General features: G+C 42.0%; 1 protein-coding gene across 2 annotated transcripts in view; it reads right to left on the bottom strand.

The window, feature by feature from the left end:
• ap3b1a (adaptor related protein complex 3 subunit beta 1a) overlaps positions 1–25,508 on the bottom strand; it is a 141,895-nt gene that overhangs the window by 34,235 nt on the left and 82,152 nt on the right. For both annotated transcript variants that reach the window (XM_080420082.1, XM_080420083.1), the window contains exons 20-22: positions 20,373–20,529; positions 15,959–16,016; positions 14,269–14,378 (exon numbers count right to left, since the gene is read on the bottom strand). In XM_080420082.1, coding sequence (XP_080276208.1) covers positions 14,269–14,378; positions 15,959–16,016; positions 20,373–20,529 — 325 coding nt within the window. The remainder of the gene's footprint in view (positions 1–14,268; positions 14,379–15,958; positions 16,017–20,372; positions 20,530–25,508) is intronic.

A 25,508-nucleotide genomic window follows, 5' to 3' on the forward strand; every position in this document is an offset into this window, starting at 1 on the left:
TTTTATAAATTGGCTATTCGAAAATAGGCAGTCTACAAGCTCACATTGTGTCGCGTTGTGAGATTGTAGATCTACTATTTTCGAAAGATGTTTTGTTTTTTTAACTTTTACTTAGCTGTTAGCTGCAGCTGTATACCTTTCGTTTCCCTATGTGAACTACCAGTCTATGTGACAATGTGTTGATACTCCAAAAATAACGTATTTTCTATCAATTACACACCCCATGAAGCCTTGAATTCATGGAGATGTTTTAGTTTTTGCCAATATGACCAGGTCATCGGTCAATAGAAGACTCAGTAGGAGACTAAATTGAGTAACCACTTTATCCACATTTTATACTTTGGCTATTCAAAAATAGCAGATCTACAAGCTCATAGCACGGCACTCGACTATTTGTGCAAATATTTGAATATATATACATTTTAAAGGGAGTTTGTGAACCACCAATATTAAAGCAACATACATTTTTCAGAAAACTGTTAGGATTTAGAAGACATTTGTAGAATCCCAAGAAGCAAAGATTAGGGTTACAAATGTTTGCTTCAAAAAATAAATATATATTCAAAGATTTTTTCAAGCATTTTTTTTAGCAGATCTACGAGCTTGTAGATCTGCTATTTTTGAATAGCGAAATAAATAAAAGAATGATTATTTCCCGGTCTAAATGGGTTAATGTCTAATCTACATATAATAGGCTACCTGCTGCTATGTGGACCTACCAACGTGCTACCACCTTGCACCTTATGTCTAACCTCATGCACACAGTCACACTGTACCAACTGGTTTATGCTATGTGTATTTATGTAGATATCTTAGATTTCTGCCTCTCCTTGACATGTTTTTCTTTACTGTTAGTTTTTTCTCCTTTCTCTTCCTGCCCCCCCACCCCCTCTTATTTTCTTCTTTCTGAAAACAACAACAACGATGGAGCCTGTACAAACAAAAAAAGAATCACCCACTTCTTTACACCTGTAAACCTGTGATGATGTGACAATAATTTTCAAAAAATAGCATATCTATAAGCTCACAATGCGTTGCACTGCAATGCGCTGTGAGCTTGTAGATCAGCTATTTTCTGTACTTGACACCGCCGGCCGCACAGCAAAGTATACATTAGGCTTGCGTGTGCGTGTGTGTGTGAGAGAGGCGGCGTCCCTCGAGCTGTCACGCTGCCATGTGAGTGTGGCGAATCCGTTAGACACAGAACAAGAGGCGAAGGGGATGAAACTCGACGTTTTCTATCCAGTGTGAGATTGTTCAATAGAAATCTACGAGATCCATTCGATTGCAATTTCAGGAACCAGATTGGAAGGATAAACTTGTAAAGAAAAGGCTTTGATAAACTAAATATTGTGAAAAAACATCATTTGAAATAAATGTGTCACCAATAACATAACCTTGAATAAACCGAGTGTCTATTATGAAATGATGTGTGATCCATGGAGATGTCTCCAAAATCATGTAGAGATACGTTCAACTCGAGGAGAAGAGAGGTTTTGTATCAGATGTACTTAACTTAACTGAATTGGACTGGACATGATATAACGGCACTTTTAAACTGCACAACAACACTTGGGGTGCACATAACTTTTTAGGTGTAGTACTCAGAAGAGCACCTGGAGATGTGACTTGGTGCGCACCAAATGAATGGTCCCGTCCCGTTTTGTCAACGGGGGGGGGGTGCTGCGTGAGAAAAAAAAGGACGTTCTGCTTCCAAATGTCGCCGTTTTTCGCCGTTTTTTTTCTCACGCCGTTTGGTGAACCCCCCAAGGTTGGTGCCCTGTGCTGCGCTGCTTGTATCCGCCAGATTGGGACATTCACGGCATATTTGGCACCATTACGGTGAGCTCATCATCAGTGACGAGTGCCTCTAACAGCCGCTGCTGCGTGCACGCAGCCAGCGAGGCAATGCGAGGCGATGCAAGGCAGCACTCACACAATCACGTGCAGCATGCGTCCCCTCCCCCTGCGCCTAATGGCTGTACATGGGGCCGATGCGTGCTTTAGCGTGATTGTGTGAGTGTGGCTTCAGGAAGTAAATTCCTAGCCTCGATCTCCAGGCTTTTATTTAAAAAATAAAAGCTTGGAAATTCCTCTCCCAGCTGTTGGTACGCAAAAGCGCCTCGCGTCGTCTGATGTGCCGCGCATTATTTATTTTGGGTGCGCATGCGCACCTGCGCACCAGTTATGTGCACCCCTGCTTATACTACATATTGTGATAGTAACTCTCAAATTAACTGCACCTTCGGCCTTATATTAGTGGTTAATCAGACTTAACCACTAATCAGAAATTGTCAATTATAAAAAAAATAATGAAAAGAAAATCTTATAATTTTTTCCATTTCATATATAACATATACAGAAGCTTCTCGATCAATCAATGAGCAATATTAAGTCAGTTATTAATTCAAAACGACGGTTTCAATATATTTTCGATTAATTGCCCAGCTCTACCCTCTTATTTACTGTCCTTAACTCATTCACTGCCAAGGACGACTTTGACAACTTTTGTTTTCAGTGGTTTTCCACCAGATGGCGCTGTTCTCTATCACCTGAGTGACCGTTTTCACCCTCAAATCAAACAGATCCAGGAGATCACGCGATCGAAAGATTTCTCCCCCCCCCCCAATCCACTTCCTGTTTAGCGTTTTTGGGAAATCAGCTGTATCTTGAGTTCTCTTTTTTTCCCCTGCATTTTGGCGAGACATATATTCAACAGCCTGTAAGCAAGGGAAGGGGGGGGGGGGGTCGCAGTGAGTTTTCCATACACAATAGGCAGGTTATTTGTATATCCGCAAGGCCAAAGGCACGGAGGTCAGGGAAGAACCTCTGGTCCAAATTTTTCACTTTGGTCTTTTATAGCGCCACCAGGAGGTCTGTTTTTGCGAACGCAGTGGCAAGTGGAGCTTACTATGACACCGTGCTCGGCTTGTGTGTCTGTGTGTCCGTGTGCACTATTGTGTGCACTGCCTGTGTGCAGCCAAGTAAATGTCCAATATAGACGTACCATACATCAAATGAAAGGTCTTTGAAAACTGAACACACCTGTCAAGGTTGCGTTTAAGCCCGCCCCTTCCCCCGGAAGCCACGCCCCGGAGAAGGCTCCTAAAAACTCCCCATTGAAACCCCATGTTAAATGAAAAGTGCCCGAATCGCTCCCAAACTTTTTCTACCGCCCCTAAGTGGGGGTCTACGAACAAATACTTCGGCCTCGGATTTTTTTTTGCTTCCCGTGTTCGCGCGTCTTACTTGTTGCAAAAATGTTTTGGATATTACTCCTACAAATTTTGTCCTACCATCACACAAATCGGTACACAGTATCTCTATAGTCATGTGATCAAGACAGATTTGTTGGATTTTTCATATTCCATCCTGATTGGCTAAGATTGGCTTCCAAAGTTTGCTGGAGGGGCCCGTTTTGTACAAAATGCCTCAAATCATGAAAGCAGCATAACATTTCCGTGAAATTTTGCACGCACGTACCCACTATGTCACATCAGGGATCTCCATACATGGGAATAAAAGGGACAAATACTGACAGACACACAGATCTCCATATATGGCCATATCTGTCACATCGGCAGTGGCAGGTACTGTAGGTGTCGAACTCTGGAGGTTTAGGACAGAATTTCTAGTTTTTTTACATTTGCTGAAAAGTAACACTTTTAGACAGAGAAGGTTTCAACCCAACAGAGACATTATGTTTTTGGTTTGTCAATTACTGTATAAGTAAAGACATGAAATGCTGAGCGAAAATGACTGAAAAGAGCAAATAGTTTCAATTGGGCAGAAACCGCTTATCTCCATATTTTAACTTCTTGTGTTTTTTCGTAAATTAATGTCACACAAAAGTATCCAAAGTAGCAGATCTACAAGCTCACGGTGCAAAGCGACATGTTTTGAGCTAGCAGATCTGCAACTTTAACTTATTTTTTTATCCTGAAAAGTAACAGTTTTGGATATATGAGGTTTCCACCCGACAGACGAAATATTTCAATATGTACAACGCACTAAACACTGACACATGTCTATATACTTATTATTGAGTATCATTGATCTTTATCCAATCAGAACAACAAAGCTAAGTTTTAATGGGAGCCTTTAACAATAATCTTGTCTTTGTAACACGTTGCTAATTGCTAATACAAAGAACCGGTTGGCAGTGGTAGTTTCTAGGGGATACTTAGAATGCCAAATGAAGGAGACTATTCTTACAAACAATTAGTGCTCCTGTTACAATTATTTAACGGACAATTTCTGAATTAAACATTTTGAATAACCCAATTTAGTGATAAATTGGACACAAATTAGATAATCTTTGTCTATGTGCTGTGAAGAGTGTTGTTAAACGTCATTTTAGATGAACTGTAGTAACGTTTTGTTGCTGTTGGGTAGAAACCTTGTAACTCCATGTTTCAACTTTTTATGTTTTGATTTGTCAATTGCAAAAATAGTAGATCTAAAAGCTCACAATGTGACACGTTTTGAGGTTGTAGATCTGCAATGTTTTTTCCTTTTTTTTGTCTTAATTCATGAAAAGTAACAGTTTTGTACATACAAGGTTTCCGCCTGACAGCGACAATTTATTTAATTCATTTATGTCAAGGTCTTTCTGATATTCCTCAATTAATTGTCATCTGCTGACTGAAGGGAACAATTAGGTTGTAAAGTCAAACACATGTCTTTTGCCCCCCCCCCCCCCCTCCCTCCCCCCACACACACACACACACACACCCACAAACCCCACGCTGGTGGAAAGTAACTACATTAAGTATATTTACTCAAGTACTGACTGTATTTAGGTACAACTTTGAGGCACTTGTTCTTCAGTGGAGTATTCCCATAATTCAATACTTCTAATACGCTACATCTCAAGGCAAACATTGTGCTTTTTAACTCCACTGAAATTATTTGACAGCTTTAGTTACTAGTTACTTTGTCGATTTGGATTATTAGAAAAACATACACTAACTTAAGCCCTATTTTATATTTAGGCCATTTGGAAATAGCAGACGTGCCACAGACGAGCTCACAACGTGCCACACCATGACACATTGTGAGCGTGTAGATCTGCTATTTTTGAAACAGGGAAAAAAGAAAGATTGAAAAATTCTGAAAAGCTTAAGTACTTTTTCTTTCCTACTTTAAGTATATTTAAATGCCAATACATTTTGTCTTTTCATTCAAGTACATCTTTTGAATACAGGTCTATTTCTGCATTGTGGTAGTACTACTTTTACTTAAGTAAAAATTGTATAAGAGAAATCAGAGTACTTCTTCCCACCACTGATTAATTGTCATCTGGTTGAGTGAAGGGAACAATTAGTTTGTAAAGTCAAACACATGTCTTCTGGTTTACAGCTTAATGGAAGGCTGTCCCTGAAAGTTACGGACAAAACACAAATGGATTTTCAATACAGTCCCATACATCTCTGCACCCCGTTACTCTTAACCCATTCAGACTGGGAACGCATCTGTGTAACCACTTTATCCACATGTTATACTTTGGCTATTAAAAAATAGCGAATCTGCTATTTTTTTAAAACATTTTTAGCTCAAATCTTTGCTTCTGGGGGGTCCCGGGAACAAAATATTCCGCGGCCGAATACATATTATTTTGCGTGGTCCTTGCCATGAAAAAGTTTTAGAACCACTGATATGTTGTTCCAGGGACCCCAGAAGCAAAGATTAGAGTTACAAATGTTGTCTTGAAAAAATATATTTATTCAAAGATTTGCACAAAATGTTCAAGATTTTTCAAAAAGAAAAAGAGATCTACAAGCTCATAGCACGGCACTCTGTGCCGCACTAAGAGCTTGTAGATCTGCTATTTTTCAATAGCCAAATAAATCTAAAATGACACAGATGCGCTCCGGGTCTTAAAGGGTTAAATTGGCCTTCAGAAGCCCCGATTCATACTTCCGTCGCAAGACGGTGTCACGCGTCCAAAATAGCCAAACCACGCGCTTGCAGGTCGGCTATTTTCAACACGCGACACCGCCACACGGCGGAGCATAAATTAGGCTTCATGCAACGGCCGTTCGTCACAAGGCTGCCTTATCCTGGCCGGCTCGCCGGTTATCCACCTTTTTTTTTTTTTTGAATATGTCAGCGGGATTTTCAGGTCATTTGCCAGAGAGGATGATGGGAACGGCGGGCGTTTGCGTCTGAAGGTGACTGGCGTCTTCGTGCCATCAATCACCCGAGCTTCCTTTAAGTTGATACATAATAGAGGCTCTCAATCAACTTCCTGGTTGGGTGTCACACACCCCCCCCCCCCCCCCCCTCCTTCCTGTCCGGGACGGGACTGACAGGAAGTCAAGGTGACATCGTCTCCTTCTCTTTATTTACTCTTCAGAATAACCGCCCGCTGTCGTGGTGGAAACCTTGTATGTCCGAAACTGCGACTTTTCAGGGAACGGGGACAAAAGAAATTGTGTGTGACACTGTAGTGCATCAGATTACGAATAAAACAAAAAAAAAAGTTGGAACATGGAGATACGAGGTTTCTGCCCCAGACGGTGACGCGATGTTTAACGGGACAACAGCGGGCGCGTTTTAACCGCCCAACGTGTCAAATTGGTGATGATAAGCAGTTTGAAGCTACCTCCCCCGCTCCCCGTAGCGAGAGACGAACGCTGGACCTTGAGAGAGGAGGCGAGATGAGCCCGTCTGTCACACACACACACACACACACACACACACACACACACACACACACACACACACACACACACACACACACACACACACACACACACACACACACACACACACACACACACACACACACACACACACACACACACAAATCTCTTGTTGTGAAGTGGGGGCAGGTGTAGCAGACATTACGGCCGGCTTTATCGACATGGACTGCTCTGACACGTCGAAAAGTGGCGCAGTATATTGTCGGCCGGGGCTCGGCGCTGATGGCGTGACGGGCACCAAAGCGTTGAGGACGCAATGTGATGTTTGTTTGACCCTCTCCCCCTGGCAAGCCCGTCCTGTTCCGTCAGGGGAGGACGGGTCCCATCACACAAGAACTTGATGGTCAGAAGCAGTGTTTCGTTTGTCGATTAAAACTACGACGTAAAATGTTTGTCGACTTTCCCATTTTTCACTGACGGAAACCGTAATAAAAACGGAAAAAAAACTAAGCAATGATGACTAAAACTGTCTTAACCCATTCAATCCGGGGACGCATCTGTGTCATTTTAGATTTCTTTGGCTATTCAAAAATAGCAGATCTACAAGCTCATAGCGCGTAGATCTGCTATTTTTTTTAAAATCATGAACATTGTTCACGAACATTTGACTCTAATCTTTGCTTCTGGGGGTCCCTATTACAAAATATTTTGAGATGGGGGTTCGCAGCCAAATACATATCATTTTGGGGGTCCTTGACATGAAAAAGTTTGAGTTTGATATAGAAATCTATGCTTAAAAAAAAAACGATTTAGAAGACTTTTGTATAATCTCCAGAAGCAAAGATTTGAGTTACAAATGTTCGCTTTAAAAACAATCTTTAAAAATATATATATTCAAAGATCTGCTATTTTTATTTATTTTAAATAGCAGATCTACAAGCTCGTAGCACGGCACTCGGTGCCGCACTATGAGCTTGTTTTGAATAGCCCAAAGAAATCTTAAAATAACACAGATGCGTTCCCGGATTGAATGGGTTAATATATTGAAAATGTTGTCAACAAATCAAAACTAGACCAAAATGTTAGGGAGGGAATAGTGGAGGAGAGATCCAGTAGATCTAAGACAAGTCATTTTATGCTTGCTTGTGCACGGGTGTCGCACTCCAAAAATCGACGAGCTCACATTGTGTCACGCTGCTGTGAGCTTGTAGATCTGCTATTTTCGACACGCATCTATGTGTAAATCAGGCATTACGACGCCATCGCGGCCAGGCAAAATACATTTTAAGTCGACTAAATCAACCGCACAGTAGGTTTAGTCGACTAAAATCTTTTGATATTTAGCCAACTAAAAACTAGACTAAAAGTAAAACATTTCAGATGACCAAAATGTGACTAACCCTAACCCTAAAACTAAATAAATATTTGCTGTCAAAATAAACACTGGTCAGAAGAGTGGGCACCTGAGAGGTCTGGACACCTGAATGTTATATTGGCTATTACTATTACAATTCTATTCATAATTTCATTTAAAATAAACAAATAAATAAATATAAATCTAATAAATTCCACAAATTAGGAAAAAACACAACAAATTCTATACTAGTGAAAATAGCCGCTCTAAAAGCTCACAACATGTTAAATCGCGACACGTTGTGAGCTTGTAGATCGACTACTTGGGTCCGGAGGAGACATAAAATTTCACATGTGGGTCTCGAGCTAAAAGGTTTGGGAACCACTGGTTTTCACCGGTCAAAACATGTGGCTATACTGAAATATGGAGTTGAGAGGTTTTCTGCCCGACAACAACAATATATCCCTGCTAAGAGCTCTTCTGCTGATTCATAATTAGACATGAACTCAGACCTCCCCCATACGTGTGTGGGGGGGGGGGGGCAACGAGGTGAGGAGATGAAGAGGGAGGGGAGTGGGGGAGCGGGTGCAAGGGCCTGATGGGAACCAAATGAACAAATTATGATGAACCCGCTCCGGGTGGGATGGGGTCACGACGGGGTCAAACGCCCCGGCGCCCCGAAGCTGACAGTTCCATTTACACCCCCCTCCCCCGCCCCCCACCCGCTCACTGGCTGCTAATTATGAATGAAAAGTTATCAGCCCATGAGCTCAACCCCTGCTCTCGCACATACACACACACAGATGAAACCCGTACGCACGCACAGCGGGGCCCGGGGGGGGGGGGGGTCCGGTTAGGGGGGCGGGGTGGTTTAAGAAGCGTTTGTAACAGATCCTATAATGTCAAAATGTTATTAGAGAAGAACGGCGGCTCGTAGGAGGACACTGACCGGGGTTAATGCAAATGTGTCTGTATGTGCGTGTGTGTGTGCGTGTGTGCGTGTGTGCGTGCGTTCAAATGTGTGTGTGTAGGGGTGTATGTGTGTGTGTGTGAGTGGGGTGAGTTAACGTAAATGTCTTTGAGAAGCATGCAGTCATTCTGTGCTCAATGCCTCTATGGGATAATTGGTGAGATGTAGAAATGACAGAGAGGCCCGTGTGTGTGTGTGTGTGTGTGTGTGTGTGTGTGTGTGTGTGTGTGTGTGTGTGTGTGTGTGTGTGTGTGTGTGTGTGTGTGTGTGTGTGTGTGTGTGCGTGCGTGTGCGTGCATGCTTGCATTACTATACCTGTGAGGACCAAATGTCCCCACAAGAGAAATGTTTCATGGTTAAAAAGCTCACAAAGCGTCTTTGTGAGCTTGTAGATCGGCTTTTTTCTGCTTTAGTCTTACGGTTGAAATGCTCAAACATGTTAAACATGGCACTCAGGAAATTGGCGTCCTACAATGTTGATGTCCTCATAAATATATGAATATTGTAATACGTGTGTGTGTGTGTGTGGGCGCGAGCACACTTCTAGGAGTATATGCACAAGGAGAAAAGGGTACAAGGGGTGTGTGTGTGTGTGTGTGTGTGTGTGTGTGTGTTGTTTATAATCATGATGTATTTATGCATAGAATTGACTCTCAATCAGATGCCGATCCTGTTGCAATCTGCATTTCTATTCTCCGTTATTACTGTCTGGCCCTTTATCCTGTTGTAATCTGCATTTCTATAGTCTGTTATCACCGCCTGGCCTTCACCTGACTGACGCCGGCTGCATAAACACCGCTCTGAGGGCAGCTGTCAATCACGGTGACAGACAGGCAGGCTCTGAGCACAACAACACAGCGGTGAATGATGAGAGGTGCTTCGCTGGGGTTCTCAAGTGGGGGCTCCGGGACCCCGGGGTAGGGATGGGCGACATGGCAAAAAATCACATATCGCGATTTTTATTCTGTCAGAATCATGATCCACGATCTTATTGCGATTCATTTTTAAACGTTGATTTTTAAGATTATCATTATTTTTATTAGGATTAGTTATAAGATTATCATCATTTTTATATATTATTATGGGTGTGCCGATATATCGTCCCGCGATATATTTTCGCAATGATATGTATCTTTTCTTTTTTTTTGCAATAATAATAATAATGCAAAAACAGAAGTATTTGTTTTCATTTGCTTTTTTCCCCCCATATATATTTTCATAAGCTTTTTCTCCCCCCCATATATTTTCATAATAAAAAAGTGCCATATATCGTATTGTATCGATATTGTGAGCCCAATATCGTGTATCGTATCGTGAAATTAGCATCGGCACACCCCTAATTATTATTATTAATATTATACAACCGTATATTATAATCTATATTATTAACAATTATGTTCACAGACAGACTGATACACGTACATACATACATGTATATATATAAATACTATACAAAGCTTACATGCATACTGTGTGTATTATATACATACATGTACATACATAGCTTACATACTGTATACTGTACAGATATATACATACTGTAGACAGACAGCCAGACAGATATATATGTAATCTATTTGTTTTTATTAGCTTTGGATCAAGATTATCATAGATGTATTTTATCGATTTGGGCATTTGCATAATTATGCAAAAGTAAAAGTCAGACTCGATAAAATACATCTATGATAGCCTTGAACCAAGGCTGCGTTTTATGTTGCTGTTCTATCATGTCATGTGACTCGTGTAGGCTACAGCTGTGGACGGCCGTGTTTCAAAAATAATTGCGAGTGAGTAACTTGTAGGACTAGGCTACTGCTGCTGATCAACTATTTTCAGCAGTTTCATGCAACCCTCATTTTCAACGTGTTGTACCATACAAACGCAGCCGTTTCCAGCGCTTGTTTTCTCAAATGCAGTTTCGGCTGTGTGCTACAGCCTACAGCTGTTGCACTATTTATACGGGGACCCCTCGCTGTTTGGTTGAACGCTGAACGCTGGCGGTAACGTCGAGTGACGTTCGAACATTGTCGTTGCAAACTTTGCAAATAAACTTTTTTTGCACCGTGTTGGTTTTGGAATATCCAAACCAGTTCCAAAGACCGATGTCAAATTATTTAGGGACCAAAATAAATCCTCCGTCTGGCTCTCTCTCTGTCTGTCTGTCTGTCTGTCTGTCTGTCTGTCTGTCTGTCTGTCTGTCTGTCTGTTCATTGCTACTGCGTGCGCTGCGCTGCCGGTGACAACAGTTTTGCAGCCTCTGGATGCGTGCATGAACAAAAAGAACAGATCTACAAGCTGACAACGTGTCGCGTCCAGGCACGCCCTTAGCTTGCAGATCTGTTCTTTTTGACGAACGACACAGACTACCATGGAGTATAAATTAAGGTATAGAACTGCTACTCATAGAATGTGCACTCGCTGTATCACGGTCTATATACAATCTCTCTGAAAAGGCAGATCGTGGAGACATTAGATTCTGTTTTAACGCCATATCGCCCCCTCCCCTACCCCAGGGGTCCTTGTGGGTGAGTTCCAGGGGGTCCCCAGCTAAATGACTGACGCGGCTAACGGCAGGTTTTGGTGGCTGGCAGGCAGTGTTTATTTTGCTGACTACCACGATTTTTTTCACTGTCGAAAACTAAATAAAAACTAAGCCATGATGAATAAGACCATAATTAAATATATTGACAATTTCTTAAACATCTCCTTAACATGAAACACTCTGAGAACCACGGCCGTAAGGGTCCATCTGGATACATGTGTACGCTGTGGGAGTCAAATGAAACACTCAGGATTCCCACAGCGTGTGGAAGATGTGAAGACCTGACAGCCAAGAAAAGAAGAACCAACGATCTGGACAGCTTCCTCCCAGAGGAGACCAGACAACACACACACAGCCAGACATCAAGACACTGGCACACACAGATAGACCCATCCGGACACAGACACACACACATCGACACACAACATCCACTTGCAAAAGACTGAGAGAAAGCAGCCGTCACAGCAGGAAAGGTCAGCCATCACACACATACAAGATACACACACAGACACAAGGGACACAAGGGCTGACAGAGAAAGATGGAAGGTGACACACAGACTGCGTGCGGAGGAGAAGAACGAGATGGGGTGGGGGGGGGAGGAAGTATACGGAGGACTGGACACACAGTGCGGCAATGGAGTGAGAGAGAAAAAGAGGCAATGTTGCCCTGTCCGCATATTATAAGCGACTTTAGGCTTTTTTTCTTTCTTCTGTTTAGTCGATTGTAAATATTGGTGGTTGAGGTTCTTGGCCTTGGGGCTTGTTTCTAACATGTAGTTGCTTATTTGGGCTTGTTTCCTAAATGTTGTTCTCAAATATCTTCACGCCAAGGACCACCTAAATGAATATGCATTTCACGGAGCCCCATCTGAAAATATAACAAACCATACAAGAATAATGGTTTGTTTCAAAAACATTACACATTGTGTTACATTTTTGTCAACCTACATTTTTGTCAACCTTATTATATATTTTTTAATAGCAGATCTACAAGCTCACATCGTGTCACACGTGGTGTGAGCATGTAGATCAGCTATGTTCAAATAGCCGATGTATATGATGATACGATGTAAATAGCCGATGCTCATGTTGGCTTATAACATAGTTATCGCTTCTTTTGGGCTTGTTTTCTTAAACCTGCTGTGCAAAATCTGGCAACACAGCAGACAGAGCGAAGAGAGCGAGAGCGAGCGAGCGAGAGAGAGAGTGAGTAAAAACATTGGTTGAGGCTATAGCATGGTGGACCAGGCTTGTTATAGATATGAGTAGACTGGAAGGAAAAGGTCAACAGCTTCTCCTCTGGAGCACAAATGTCCCACTGGGGAAAAAAGGCTCATTTCAAGCCTCCTCTGATACGTACACCTGATGTTCTGTCACTGTCACACGCACGCACGCACGCACGGGAACAAGACTCAATGTACACTGACGGAATAAATGTCATTCTGTGTCCCATGACTCCCATGCCATGCGCGTGCAAATACACACGTGTGCGTTAGGGCATTCACAGAATATTCGAATATTCAACTATCAAAATCACTATTCGACACTGCACATCACAGTCGATTATTCGATGATATTATTTTTAACATTATTATTATTATTTTTTAATCGTTTTGTTTTTTGCTTTGTTTTTTTCAGTGGCTTTTCTACAGCAGACATGCATCTGTGAGCTCTGGTGTTGGTAGTTCTCCGAATCCATTTCATGGTTGATTGTTGTCAAATCATTGCATACTGTACGTGACGCTGTGCCGTCACTCAATGTAGGTGGGGCGCTAAAACAGCAGCAGCACTCATGACAAAAAGATTTATTTTTAAAGCAGAAAAAAACATGGCTCTACTACGCTCAATGGTGACAACAGTGTGTAAATACTTCATTTACTATTGGTGAGTTTATTACTGTTGTTTGTTTAGCAAGTTAGATTGGAGACGTGTCGTGACGTCCTGGGTAGCCGGTGGCAATCACTCCTGTTGCAGAGTATATCCACAGTTTGGTAGGACACTCATAACAGTAGCTCTTGCGGTTATGTCAAGTTTCTTATACAACTTTATCTTATGCTTATCCAACAAGCGTGCAGCATTATTAATAACAAACGGGTCACGATGGAGTGAAGTTGATCTTGTATTTATAGCCTGCTGTTAGAGCATGAAATCAAAACGCATCTTAGCCTTGTAACGACCGAAGGACGGACATAACTGTGGTTGTTGTTGAACATAGACAGGATAGGCTTGAACTATCATTTTCTGAGTTATTCCAAGTTAAATAAACTGAATGAATGAGTTTGCTAGTTTCACTTCAGCCAACGGCAGCAGTCATGCTTGTGCCTATGCTCCGTCGTAGGACGGTGTCGAGTATCGAAAATAGCAGATCTACAAGCTCACAACGCGTCCATCCGTGAGGCATTGCGAATTTGTTGCTATGATGTATGGCCGCCAATCGATGACTGCTATTTCACCAACCCCGCCTTTTGTCCCGCTGGTTGTTTTCAAGGCTTGCAACACAGCACTTTCATGAGAATTGCTTGTTGTATTGGATGAAAAAAATATGATATTTCACCCGATATTTCATACTTTAGGTATTCGAAGCCAAATACCAAAAAACAGTATTCGTGAATGCCCTAGTGTGCGTATGTATGCGCGTGCATACCCGCACGCACACACCCGCACGCACACACACAAACAAGACTTAATGTACACTGACGGAGGAAATGTCGTTCTGTGTGTCTCCCATATCTCACACACACACACACACACACACCTGAACGGCAGTAGTAGAGATGTCAGACAGGGAAAGTCCTTCAAGGTCAGATCGGAGGCATGGGGACAGGGCAGAGGTCGTGGATGAGGTCACAGGGGGCGGGGCGGTGACTGTAGGATTGGACACAAAGAAGGAGATACGCGCACGATGCTTAATGACCAAGCACACATTAAAAAGATCTGTTTACAGCATATACATGCTTTACAGAGCAAGGTAAAAGAGCACAGGACAATATAAAAAAAAAAGAGATTAAACAATAAAACCAGATAAATAAATCAATCAATTAATAAAAAATCACACCCTGTGTGAAGTGGGCGGTGTCTTGCTAGCTAATCACAATACTGAATGGAGTCGATCAATCATGTACAAAGGATAAATACATTTATTGAAACACTCTTTATGATGGACAAAACCATAACTTGAAAAAAACAAAACTTTGGTTTTTTTCAAGTTATGGTTGCTTATATAGGGCTATGCACATGTGTCATGTGACACTGGCCAATCACAGTCCTGAATAGGCTGTGATTGGCCAATCACAGCACAGGATAATTCTACTAATTTCCTGGGCCCAGATCACAGCGCAGGAAAATGTACATTTTTCCAAATCTCACTTATAGGGGCGGTTTCACCGCCCAAAAATCACACCCTGTGTGAAGTGGGCGGTGTCTTCCTAGCTAACCACAATACTGAATGGAGTCAACCAATATATATGCTTTGATCTGAAAGAGCCACTTAGTGTCAGCATGTGTCTTGCTAGCTAATCACAATACTGAATGGAGTCGATCAATCATGTACAAAAGATAAATACATTTATCTTTTGTAAAACACACTTTATGATGGACAAAACCATAACTTAAAAAAAACAATAAATTGGTTTTTTTTAAGTTATGGTTGCTTATATAGGGCTATGCACATGTGTCATGTGACACTGGCCAATCACATAGGGCTATGCACATGTGTCATGTGACACTGGCCAATCACAGTCCTGAATAGATTGTGATTGGCCAATCACAGCACAGGATAATTGTACAAACTTTTAGGGCCGGTTTCACTGCCCAAGATATTTGTACATTTTTCCAAATCTCACTTATAGGGGCGGTTTCACCGCCCAAAAACACTAAACTGGCAAGAAGATTCAGACAAAGGGAGTGAGTTTCCAGAAGTGATAGGATGACACTGATTTAGCAAGCCTCAAATCATCTGATTGATTGATTGATTTAATACATTATTAACAAGATTATTAACAGTACAAGTAGTAAAGTCAAAGGTTATGCTAACAGGATGGATATATGAGGTTTCCACCCGACAGAGACAATATCTACAATAAAACTGGGAGCCTGTCCAGTCAGGGCTTTAAAAGTCATCAGGAAACATCTTAAAATCAATTCTGAAAATACAGGGTAACCAGTGGAGAGCAGCTAAGGTGGGTGATATGGTAGGGTAAGTGATATTGTTTTGTTAAAATATCATTGTTATTGTGTGTTTGGTCAGTAACAAGAGTCTCCCCGTCTCTCCAGCACTTTAGTAATAAACATAACATTGTTAGGGTGGGATATCAATTCTATCCAATCAGGAGAGAGAACACACACACACACACACACACACACACACACACACACACACACACACACACACACACACACACACACACTATAAACAGATTATTATAGCAGAGAGCAGTTGTACTCACAGTCAACTAGATCCAGTAAAGACACTTCCTGCTTAGATGGTGATGATGTCACTTCCACCTGAACAAAGCAACACAATACAACACGACATTTAGCAACACTAGTCCAGGTTGAGAAACACTCAAAGTAGAATGTGCTCTGTTCACTTCATGTGGGACAAAAACTGCTCAATTAGTGCATGTGTTAATCTGTGTGCCAGTGCTATGAAGAGGATATCCAAAGCTTGTCAGGGTGGGGGGTCCCCAGTCCAAATATGATTATTTTGGGGGGTCCCCAGTCCAAATATGATTATTTTGGGGGGTTGCGGCCTGAAAAGTTTGGGAACACTTGGTCTGAGGACCTCCATGGGTAAATGAGAAGTCCCCAGCAAACTTAGTCAATAGAGCATCAATATCAGTTTAACCATTTTAACCCCAATAGACTGTACAGTACATCAACTACTCAAAAATAGCAGATCTGCAAGCTCACAACGTGTCACAGTGTGACAAATTTATCAATTTATAAATCTCCTATTTTCAACGTTGATTTACATATTTATTGTTTTACATTTTAATAACACAAATCTTCTATGGTACAAAATAATTTCAGGTGGGGGTCCGCAGCCAAATACAAATTCATTTCGGGGTCCTTGACATGAGACATGAAAAAAAGTTTGAGGTCCTTTACATGTCCCTGCAACAACTTACTTTTCAGGATTCAAATTCAAAAACAGCAAAGTAGCAGATTTACATGCTCGAAACGCGACACTTACAGTAGCATTCGATCGTATGATCGAGTAGGGCGTTAATTTCCGGGAAAAAAACCCCACAAAGAACATGGAGATAAGAGGCTTCTGCCCGACAGCAACGATCTGTGGCATTTCATCGACTGCAGTCACGCACGGAGTCATGTCACACACGTCACACACGTCGTCACGTCACAAACGATACACGCCACCTCTCACGAGACCAGGAAGGCCCGTCAGGCTCTGTGACGACGTGGAAATTACGACACAACCGCGCGCGTCTCGCTCACATCACAACACGGCCGATAGAAATGCATTTAACCCATTCAATCCGGGAACGCATCTGTGTCATTTTTTGATTTCTTCGGCTATTCAAATATAGCAGATATACAAGCTCATAGCACGGCACCGAGTGCCGCGCTACGAGCTTGTAGATCTTTTGACAAATCGTCCAAATTTTTGTAAATCTGAATATATATATATTTTTTTTAAGCGAACATTTGTAACTCAAATCTTTGCTTCTGGGGGTCCCTGGAACAACACATTTTGAGATGGGGGTCAAATACATATCTAAAATTGTCTTCTAAATCCTAACAGTAATGCTGCTATATCAGTTGTGCTCCAACTTTTCCATGTCAAGGACCACCCAAAATTATATGTATTTGGCCGCGGACCACCATCTCAAAATATGTTATTCCAGGGACCCCACCCCCCAAAAGCACAGATCGGAGTTAAAAAATGTTCTCTTTAAAACATATACATACTATATATATATATATATATATATATATATATATATATATATATTTTTTTTTAAAGGGAATATTTTGTGCAAATCTTTGAAATAGTTGCAGATCTACAAGCTGTAGTGCTGAGTGCTGAGAGTGCTGCGCTATGAGCTCGTATATCTGATATTTTTCAATAGCCAAAGAATGAAACAGATGTGTGCCCGGTCTTAATGGGTTAAAAAGGTACGGCTGCTTTTATATTGTCCTTCCTTCACAGCCTCCTGGCCAAGCGAGTCTTCAGTCACGTCGCATAAAGAAGCAGAACATTCAGCTGTGCTTCACTGCAGGCTGAGCAAACACGACACACAGAGATTTAAAGCCAAAGACTAATCTCACCGCTGAAATCGTTAGGCCAAAGGAGTCAACACTACAACTTTAATGATAATATATCATTAACCCTCTTAGACCGGGAACGTATCTCTGTTTAACCAACTTAAACTGTTTTTTTTTTAATACTTTGGGCTATTCAAAAATAGCACATCTCCAAGCGCGCTATGAGCTTGTAGCTCTATTTTTTGAAAAATCTGGTGCAAATCTTTGAATATATATATATTTTTAAAGCGAACATTTTTAACTCAAATCTTTGCGTCTAGGGTGTCCCTGGAACAACATGGGTGTCCCTGGAACAACATATTTTGCGATGGGGGTCCGCGGTCAAATACATATAATTTTGGGGGTCCTTGACATGAAACAGTTTGAAAAACCACTGATATTATAGCAACATATGTTTTTTCAAAAAACTGTTAGGATTTTGAAGATATTTGTAGAATCCCCAGAAGCAAATATCGAATGTGTTTAATCTGTATCCTGTGTGAGTTCTCTCTCCTGATTGGATAAAATCGGTAACCCGACATGAGAAATGTCTGTTTATTAAAGAGCTGGAGAGAGAGTCGTTTGTTACTGAACGAATACTCTAGAGTCTATAGCAATGAGTACTATCAGAACACAGAGCTATTTAAAACTTTATAAGAAAATGTTAAAAGCAACATTTACCCTACCTTTAAATAAAGGTTTAACAATAATAAAAGCGAGACATAGGTGTGAAAGACCTAGAGACAGAGGCATGCACAAAGTCTGAAAAGCACACAAAGCGTACATCATTCATTCCTGGAGGCGTGATGCCCAAATATCAAAGTGAGTGTAATGAGAATTTCACAGTGCAGAAAGGCTTAAGGCGAGGAACGGATCCTTCCCAACGCAGACAGAGAGGACAGGTTGGAGACAAAGAGATGAAAGGGGGGCTTCGTCCTTGGTTGCACGCCCGTGTTCGCAGACCCAAAAAATAGCCGATCTACAAGCTCACGGCGTGTCGCGGACGCGACACACCGTGAGCTTGTAGATCGGCTATTTCTGTGGTGCGTGACGCGGCGTTGCAAGGGGTGATGGAGTGAGAGCTGAAAAGGGGAAAAGGAAAGAAGCTGTAAAAAAGAGCAAACTAAATCGTTTTCCCAGCAGGGTGTAAAATGTGATTTCTCCGCTTTCCCAGGGAAGCATGTTGTACGGCTCAGGGTTATATCGTGCTGAATATTGTACACAACTGAATGGATGGGTTGGGGTGCAGGACGATTTCATGTTCTATACAGCCCAACCGAGAATAAATATATTTGACTTGTTTCCTTAACTCTTTCACGGCCAAAGACGACTTTAACGACTTTTTTTTCCAAAGGCCCAGACTACACGACTTTGATTACTTTTTTGTTTTCAGTGGTTTTCCACTAGATGGCTCTGTTCTCTAACACACAAGTGACCATTTTCTTCCTCAAGTCACACAGATCCAGGAGATCACGTGATCGAAAGATCTAAACCACCATTCCCTTCCTGCTTAGCGTATTTGGGGAAATGGCTGTATCTTTTTTTCTTTTTTTCTCCCTGCATTTTTGAGCTATATTCAACTTCATCTGTAACAAGCGACTGGGGGGGTCGAGATGACTTTTTTTTCTTTCTCGCGGAAGCACAGTAAAACCCTTTTTTTCGGCTCTGTTTAGGGCTGTAGACGCCACTCCGAGGACGCGGATGTAAACAAAGGGTCCGTGCACGATAGTCGAGGGTCCCGACTATCGCCTAGAACAATAATATTTCTAACGCGATGCGCCATTGCAGAGTGATCGCCCATCGAAAACGGCTCGTTTCCACCACGGTACAAAGAAATGGAGATATGAAGCTTTTTCTCAAGGAGTTATAATGGGAGCGAACAGGAGGTAGGTTTTTTGGCACGGATCCACATCTGTCCTCTCCTTTTTTCAAGCTCCGTGAATCATTACAAAGTTGCGTTAGAGCACCCTGTGTGGAAAAATAAATAAATAAATCTCCTCACGAGGATTCTCGTTTATGGCACTCAATGTGTTAAAGGTTAAAGCGCTATATTGTGATAGCATTCATTGCTATATAGTGTTTGTTCAGTAACAGGAGTCGCCCGTCTCGCCAGCTCTTTAATAAAGTTAAAATGTTTTCAGTTGGGTTGCCAATTTCAGCCAATCAGGACAGAGTACCCATTTGTTTTAAAGATCCAATTTTGTATGCTTATTTTGTTGTTTCATCACTTCAAATGTTCCCTGTCCTAGATAAAATTGGTATCCAGACCTTAAAATGCATTTTCTGTTTATTAAAGAGCTGCAGAGACGGGGAAACACTCTATAGCAATGAATACTATCACAATATAGATTAATTTAGAGTCATTTAACACTTGCTTTCACACAAGATCTACAAACACACAACAAGCTCACAACTCGTCGCATCACGGTGCGTTGTGAATTTGTAAATCTGCTATTTTCAAGTAGCAAATACTGTATATAAAGTTAGTGGTTAAACTGATTAACTAATTATGCTGGGGGCCCCTTGGTCCTTGAGGACCCAAACACACTTTGGGAACCAGTGCCTAATGAGATGGAGAAACCATGATGGTACCTTGGCTTTGGACTTGTGGACACTCTTCTTCTTCTTCTGCTCTTTATCAGAGTCCGACTCCGACTCCTCTTCAGATTCTGAGTCCGACTCCGATGAACTTCCTGCCGACGAGCTGCTGTCATTGGCTGCAGGGCCGTTACCGTTTTTATCAGAGTCACTGTAAGACACACAACACCGTTACCGTTTTTATCAGAGTTACTGTAAGACACACAGCACTGTTACCATTTTTATTAGAGTTACGGTAAGACCCACATCACTGTTACTGTTTTTATCGGTCACTGTAAAACACACAACACTGTTAAGGTTTTTATAGATGCTCTATTTTGACATTATAGCTATAGCAGTGCATATGTGGGACTGTCGGGCCAATATTGTAAAATGAAAAAAATAATACAATAAATAATCTTAATTCTCAAAATAATCTAACGGGACAAAAATTAGTTCCGGGGGGCCAATTTCCGACCCCTGGACTAAAGCCATAGTGTCCTGAAAACCTCTGGCACACCATCGTGGAGATCCATATATCGACGGCGGAAGGATAGTGAGATGTCTGGGCATTACATAGGTATCACTGGCATCGACAATGATGTTGTTTTGTGGGTTGTGTTTGTGTGTGTTTAGTTTCTACTCCCTCCTGTTGTGACTGACTGACAGAGAGACTGAGTTCTTGTTGTCCTAGTTTAGTCTTCTTTGTCTTGTCCTATATTTTTCGCTTGTCTCTTACTTGTCTCTCTCTGTGGACTGCGCCCCGGGCCAGTGTAATAACTGGATGGGGGGCGCACTACAAATCCTGAACCTATGAACCTCTTTACAAACAAACTGAATGGCCCATTCAGGCGGGTGCCGATTTCTTTTCACCTTCACACATTCCCTGCCAATGACGGAGATCTCCGTCATTTCAAATCCAACTGTCAATTAACACATTCGGTGCCAGCGTTTTATTAAAACAGATTACTTTGAGTGCCAGAGATCTCACCGTTTGTAACGCTGTGCTGTTTATAGCTGTGGACGCCACGGCGAGCACCCACACATAAACAATGGATGCGTGCACGACGATGGATGGTCCTGGCTAACGCCTGGAACAATAACATCTCTCACGCGAGTCGCCATTACGGCGTAATCGCCCATGACTCGTTATCCCCAATGTAAAAAGTTACGGAGCTGCAGAGGTTTTCATCAAGGAGAACGGGAGCGGACGGGGAGCCATGTTTTTTGGCATGGTGATCCATCTGTCCCTTCTATTCCAGAGGCACCGTGGGTGATTCCCAAGTTGCGCTAGCCCCCCCCCCCTTGTGGAAAAAAACAAAAAGATTGAAAACACGTTTTTTTACCGTGGTCGGCACCCGATGTGTTAAATCTCTGTCAATTTAAAAAAAAAAAAGAATGATCCCCTGACTCAGAGATGGAATGGACGGCATCCCAAAAAACGTCACTTCCGTCCACTCCTATGTTATGATTTGTAGAAAAACACATCTAGTCTTCTTTTTTTTGGTGAAAACGAGCCTTATTCAACGGCCGATAGCATCAAAATGCCCGATCACGGTTTACATTTTTTTGTTCAGGTGGATAGAAGAGACCCTCCCCCACCCCCCAGACAGCGTTTGTTTTCACCTGCGCGCATATATGTGGATATATAGGAAATATATGTATCTTCTATTTCCACATATATGCCACATATATGGATATATATGTACATATATAGAGACATATCTGCAGGCGGACAATTTCGTATAGGTCACATATATGATAAACATATATGTTGCATATATAAAAACATATATGTTCATATATTTTCTTTGCCCCCCCTGGTGGCAGAGGCAAAAATCACCTATGTCTGCACTAAATACTATATAATAAAAATGTGCCAAAAAGAAATGCAGTGATTTCCTCATAATCAACAAATGGTAGTGTAACAAACACTGGCCTCTTGTATAGGCAACACCAACAGTAAGACACCTGATGTAGTTCAGATAATTCATTTATTAACATTCCTCTAGCAGAGGGCAAGGAAGTGGAGTCCTCTGTTCTCCTGTTGATTCAAACTTGGCCTGCCTTGCCCCATGTTCTGAAGAGGAGGCTGACACTCCTCTGCTTCTGCATGTGGCAGATGCTGTGCAGATGCTGTGCAAAAGGGGTGTAAGAAGGTGACCGTACTGTTGATATTGATGTGGCTGTATGTACTGGCTTTGTGACTCCAACACAGTGACTCCAACACTCCAACACAGTGTTTGACTCTCCCAGTCTTTCACGGGGTGTGACACTGTATCTGCGTTCGCTGGCAGAGGAAAGAAGACTGGGAAACTTGGAAGTCATTCCCAGAGGTGAATGAGGATTTCAGTAGACTCCTACACATGCAAAGTGAGGTCAGTGAAGGATCAATGTTCCTGCTAGAGCGATTTGTGGTGCTCATGTATGACCGAACCAGTGAGTGCAGGGAAGTGAATGATGGCAGGAAACAGCTCTTCACATTGAAGTCAAGAACACTAGAGAGCATTCCTCCAACCCAGGCAGCACTCAAGCAACATATCAAGTGGACTTGCTACCAGGCAAACTGTTGGAACCAGGCATTGGTACTGGAACCAGAGATGCCATAGCCATCTGAATGGGGCTGGACAAAGGAAACAACTGGGTGACAACCATTTTGGACCACTCTCTCTTAAGCATCAAAATTGTGCCATGAATTAATCCGCTGTCGCTGCACGAAAGGGTGTACTGGACGATGCAAGTGTACCAAAGCTGCACTCAAATGTACTGCACGTGCCTCTGTTCTGGAGACTGTTAAACTTTGATAATTACCATTGTCATCATTTTCTTTTACCTTGACCTTTATTTAATGTATGGCCTTGGGTTCTGGCAATCTCCAAAGTATCATCAAATGAATGGGCAACCCAAACTTAGTTGGAAATAAGGCCTTAAATGTTTTTTGTTTTTTTTTAAGTAATTAGACATTTAAACCCAGTAGACTGGCAGCCATCTTGGATTTGACCTCTCAGAGGATTTGACCTCACGTAGCCCATTTGGGGCCACTGTGATACTTTCTGCGTCACAGAAGTGACACGTTTTACGTCACAGAGGTGCGCGGCCCTGTGCGCAAGCTTGTGCGCAAGCTCGTGAGTCGAGCCCATTGGTCGAAACCGTTTTCGCTCATACATCGTGCAGTGGCCCCATCCGTTTAAGCTGCAGTACCTATGAATGGCCAGCATGTCCAATGCGCTTCAATGCAACCTCTGGGTTCTGGGGGCTTGGGTTAGACCTAGCATTTGTTAGCATTGCTAACCAAATCCTCATTTTCCATCCAGACATCGTGAAATCGCGGTAAAATTCACTATTTCTACCCAATCGTTTTGAAAGGTATCACTAGTCTGTTGGCTTGTGTCTAATGTAAACCTCAAAGAATTATGTATTAACAATCATATTTTGTTAAAACTGTCGTGTAAATGTGTTTATGTTAGTCATCCTGGTGCACTAGTTCCAGCAGGGGGCAGTGGCGAACCCTTTTTTCTCCAGCCATACCGATGTTGCCAGATAAATGTTTCAGAAACAAGCAACCAGGTCACCACCAACACCAAGCGTTTTTCTTTTTTTCTTTTTTCACACAAACAAACACGTGTACACTATTGTGTGTTTCACCTACCTAGTCAAGCTAAATACCATTTTAAAGGTAAGGGCCTTGTGATTAAAATGATGCAAACTCTTCCACTCTTACAATCAACGCCAAAGTCCGACATACACAAACACAAAACATGAAAATAGCAGATCTACAAGCTCACAACGCGTCGCTCTCCAACGCCTTGTGAGCTTGTAGATCAGCTATTTTGGATTTCTGCACAGTGTAACATTACTGTCCTGTTTAAAAATGAATGAATAAACAAGGTTACTGTAGCAACATTAATGAAACCAAATGGACCCATTTGGGCATTTTTTTCATGTTTAATAGGTACAGTAAGCCAGTAGTGGTAACATATTTAGGTACTAGCCTATAGCTTGTAGATTTGCTAAGTTTTGCCATTTATTTTAAAACTGTGAAGTGTTCACTACAAGACCCTGGGAGCTGAGCTCCAAGCTATCAAAGCCCCCCACCCCCCATTTGAGAACAATGCACCCTGGGACACATCTGAGGTGTTTACCTGGCCCCCCTCAAACCCCCATATTTCAGCAATGCATGCTGGGATAGGTGTTAAAATCTTACAGATCACAGAAGTGAATCTTTGAATGCAGTTTTCTCAGTTCACTGAATCTCTACAAGGCATCATTCTATAAGCCATATCTCGAAAACTGGTCAAACTGCACAAACAATGTCAATTTTTAGCTATGATTCCCTGCTTTCATATGACATGAAAAAACGAAGATGAAAAATGCCTAGAAGACTTATCGTTTATTGTGGGGGGTCATATATATGTTATGGTATATACTAACTATGCTGAAAGTTTCACCCTCTTACAAATAGTGCAGTTTTTAGTGCTAATCCACTCTACTATAGAGAGAGACGGGGATGTAGAGAACATTCAGAGCATACTTGCCAGCATTAGCCATAAATGGACACCACTGCAAGGTAGACCGTGGCAGGATGTCCGGAAACCCATGTAGGGGGATAAATGACCTATTCAGTCGCAACCTTCCCATATAAGGAGATCCCCATATATGGAGACAACCGACCTACCCAAGTCGGACATCATAGACTTCTATATATGGAGAAGATACAACGTACCACCATACCTAGCTCTGACATCAGAGAACCCCTCCTGGAGGCCCATATATGGAGACCAGCGATACATCCAAAATGACAAGACTAACTGACATCGCTTGCTCCATATACGGATATGACTGATATCACCATGACACTAGCACCACAACATTAGCAGCTAAACGTATAAAAGCAAAGGTATCCCCAGGCTGAGTTCAATTCCATTAGCGACACGCAAGCGACCTTCAACTCTCTTCAGAGGAATAAGCATCAATACCAGTACAATTAGAAGGCCCCACTGAACCTCCTTCTCCCTGCCTTGCCAAGGGTTATATCGGTTCACCTCCTGCTTGATACCATCACAGTGGCTCTTGAGTCCGGTTTAACCAATCAGCCGATTATCTTCCTTTTAGAGAGACAGGGAGGTTGAACTTGACAGAGAGGACCGGACC

This window comes from Gymnoscopelus braueri (assembly GCF_963280865.1).
Source record: "Gymnoscopelus braueri genome assembly, chromosome: 22".
NCBI classification, from domain to species: Eukaryota; Metazoa; Chordata; class Actinopteri; order Myctophiformes; family Myctophidae; genus Gymnoscopelus; species Gymnoscopelus braueri.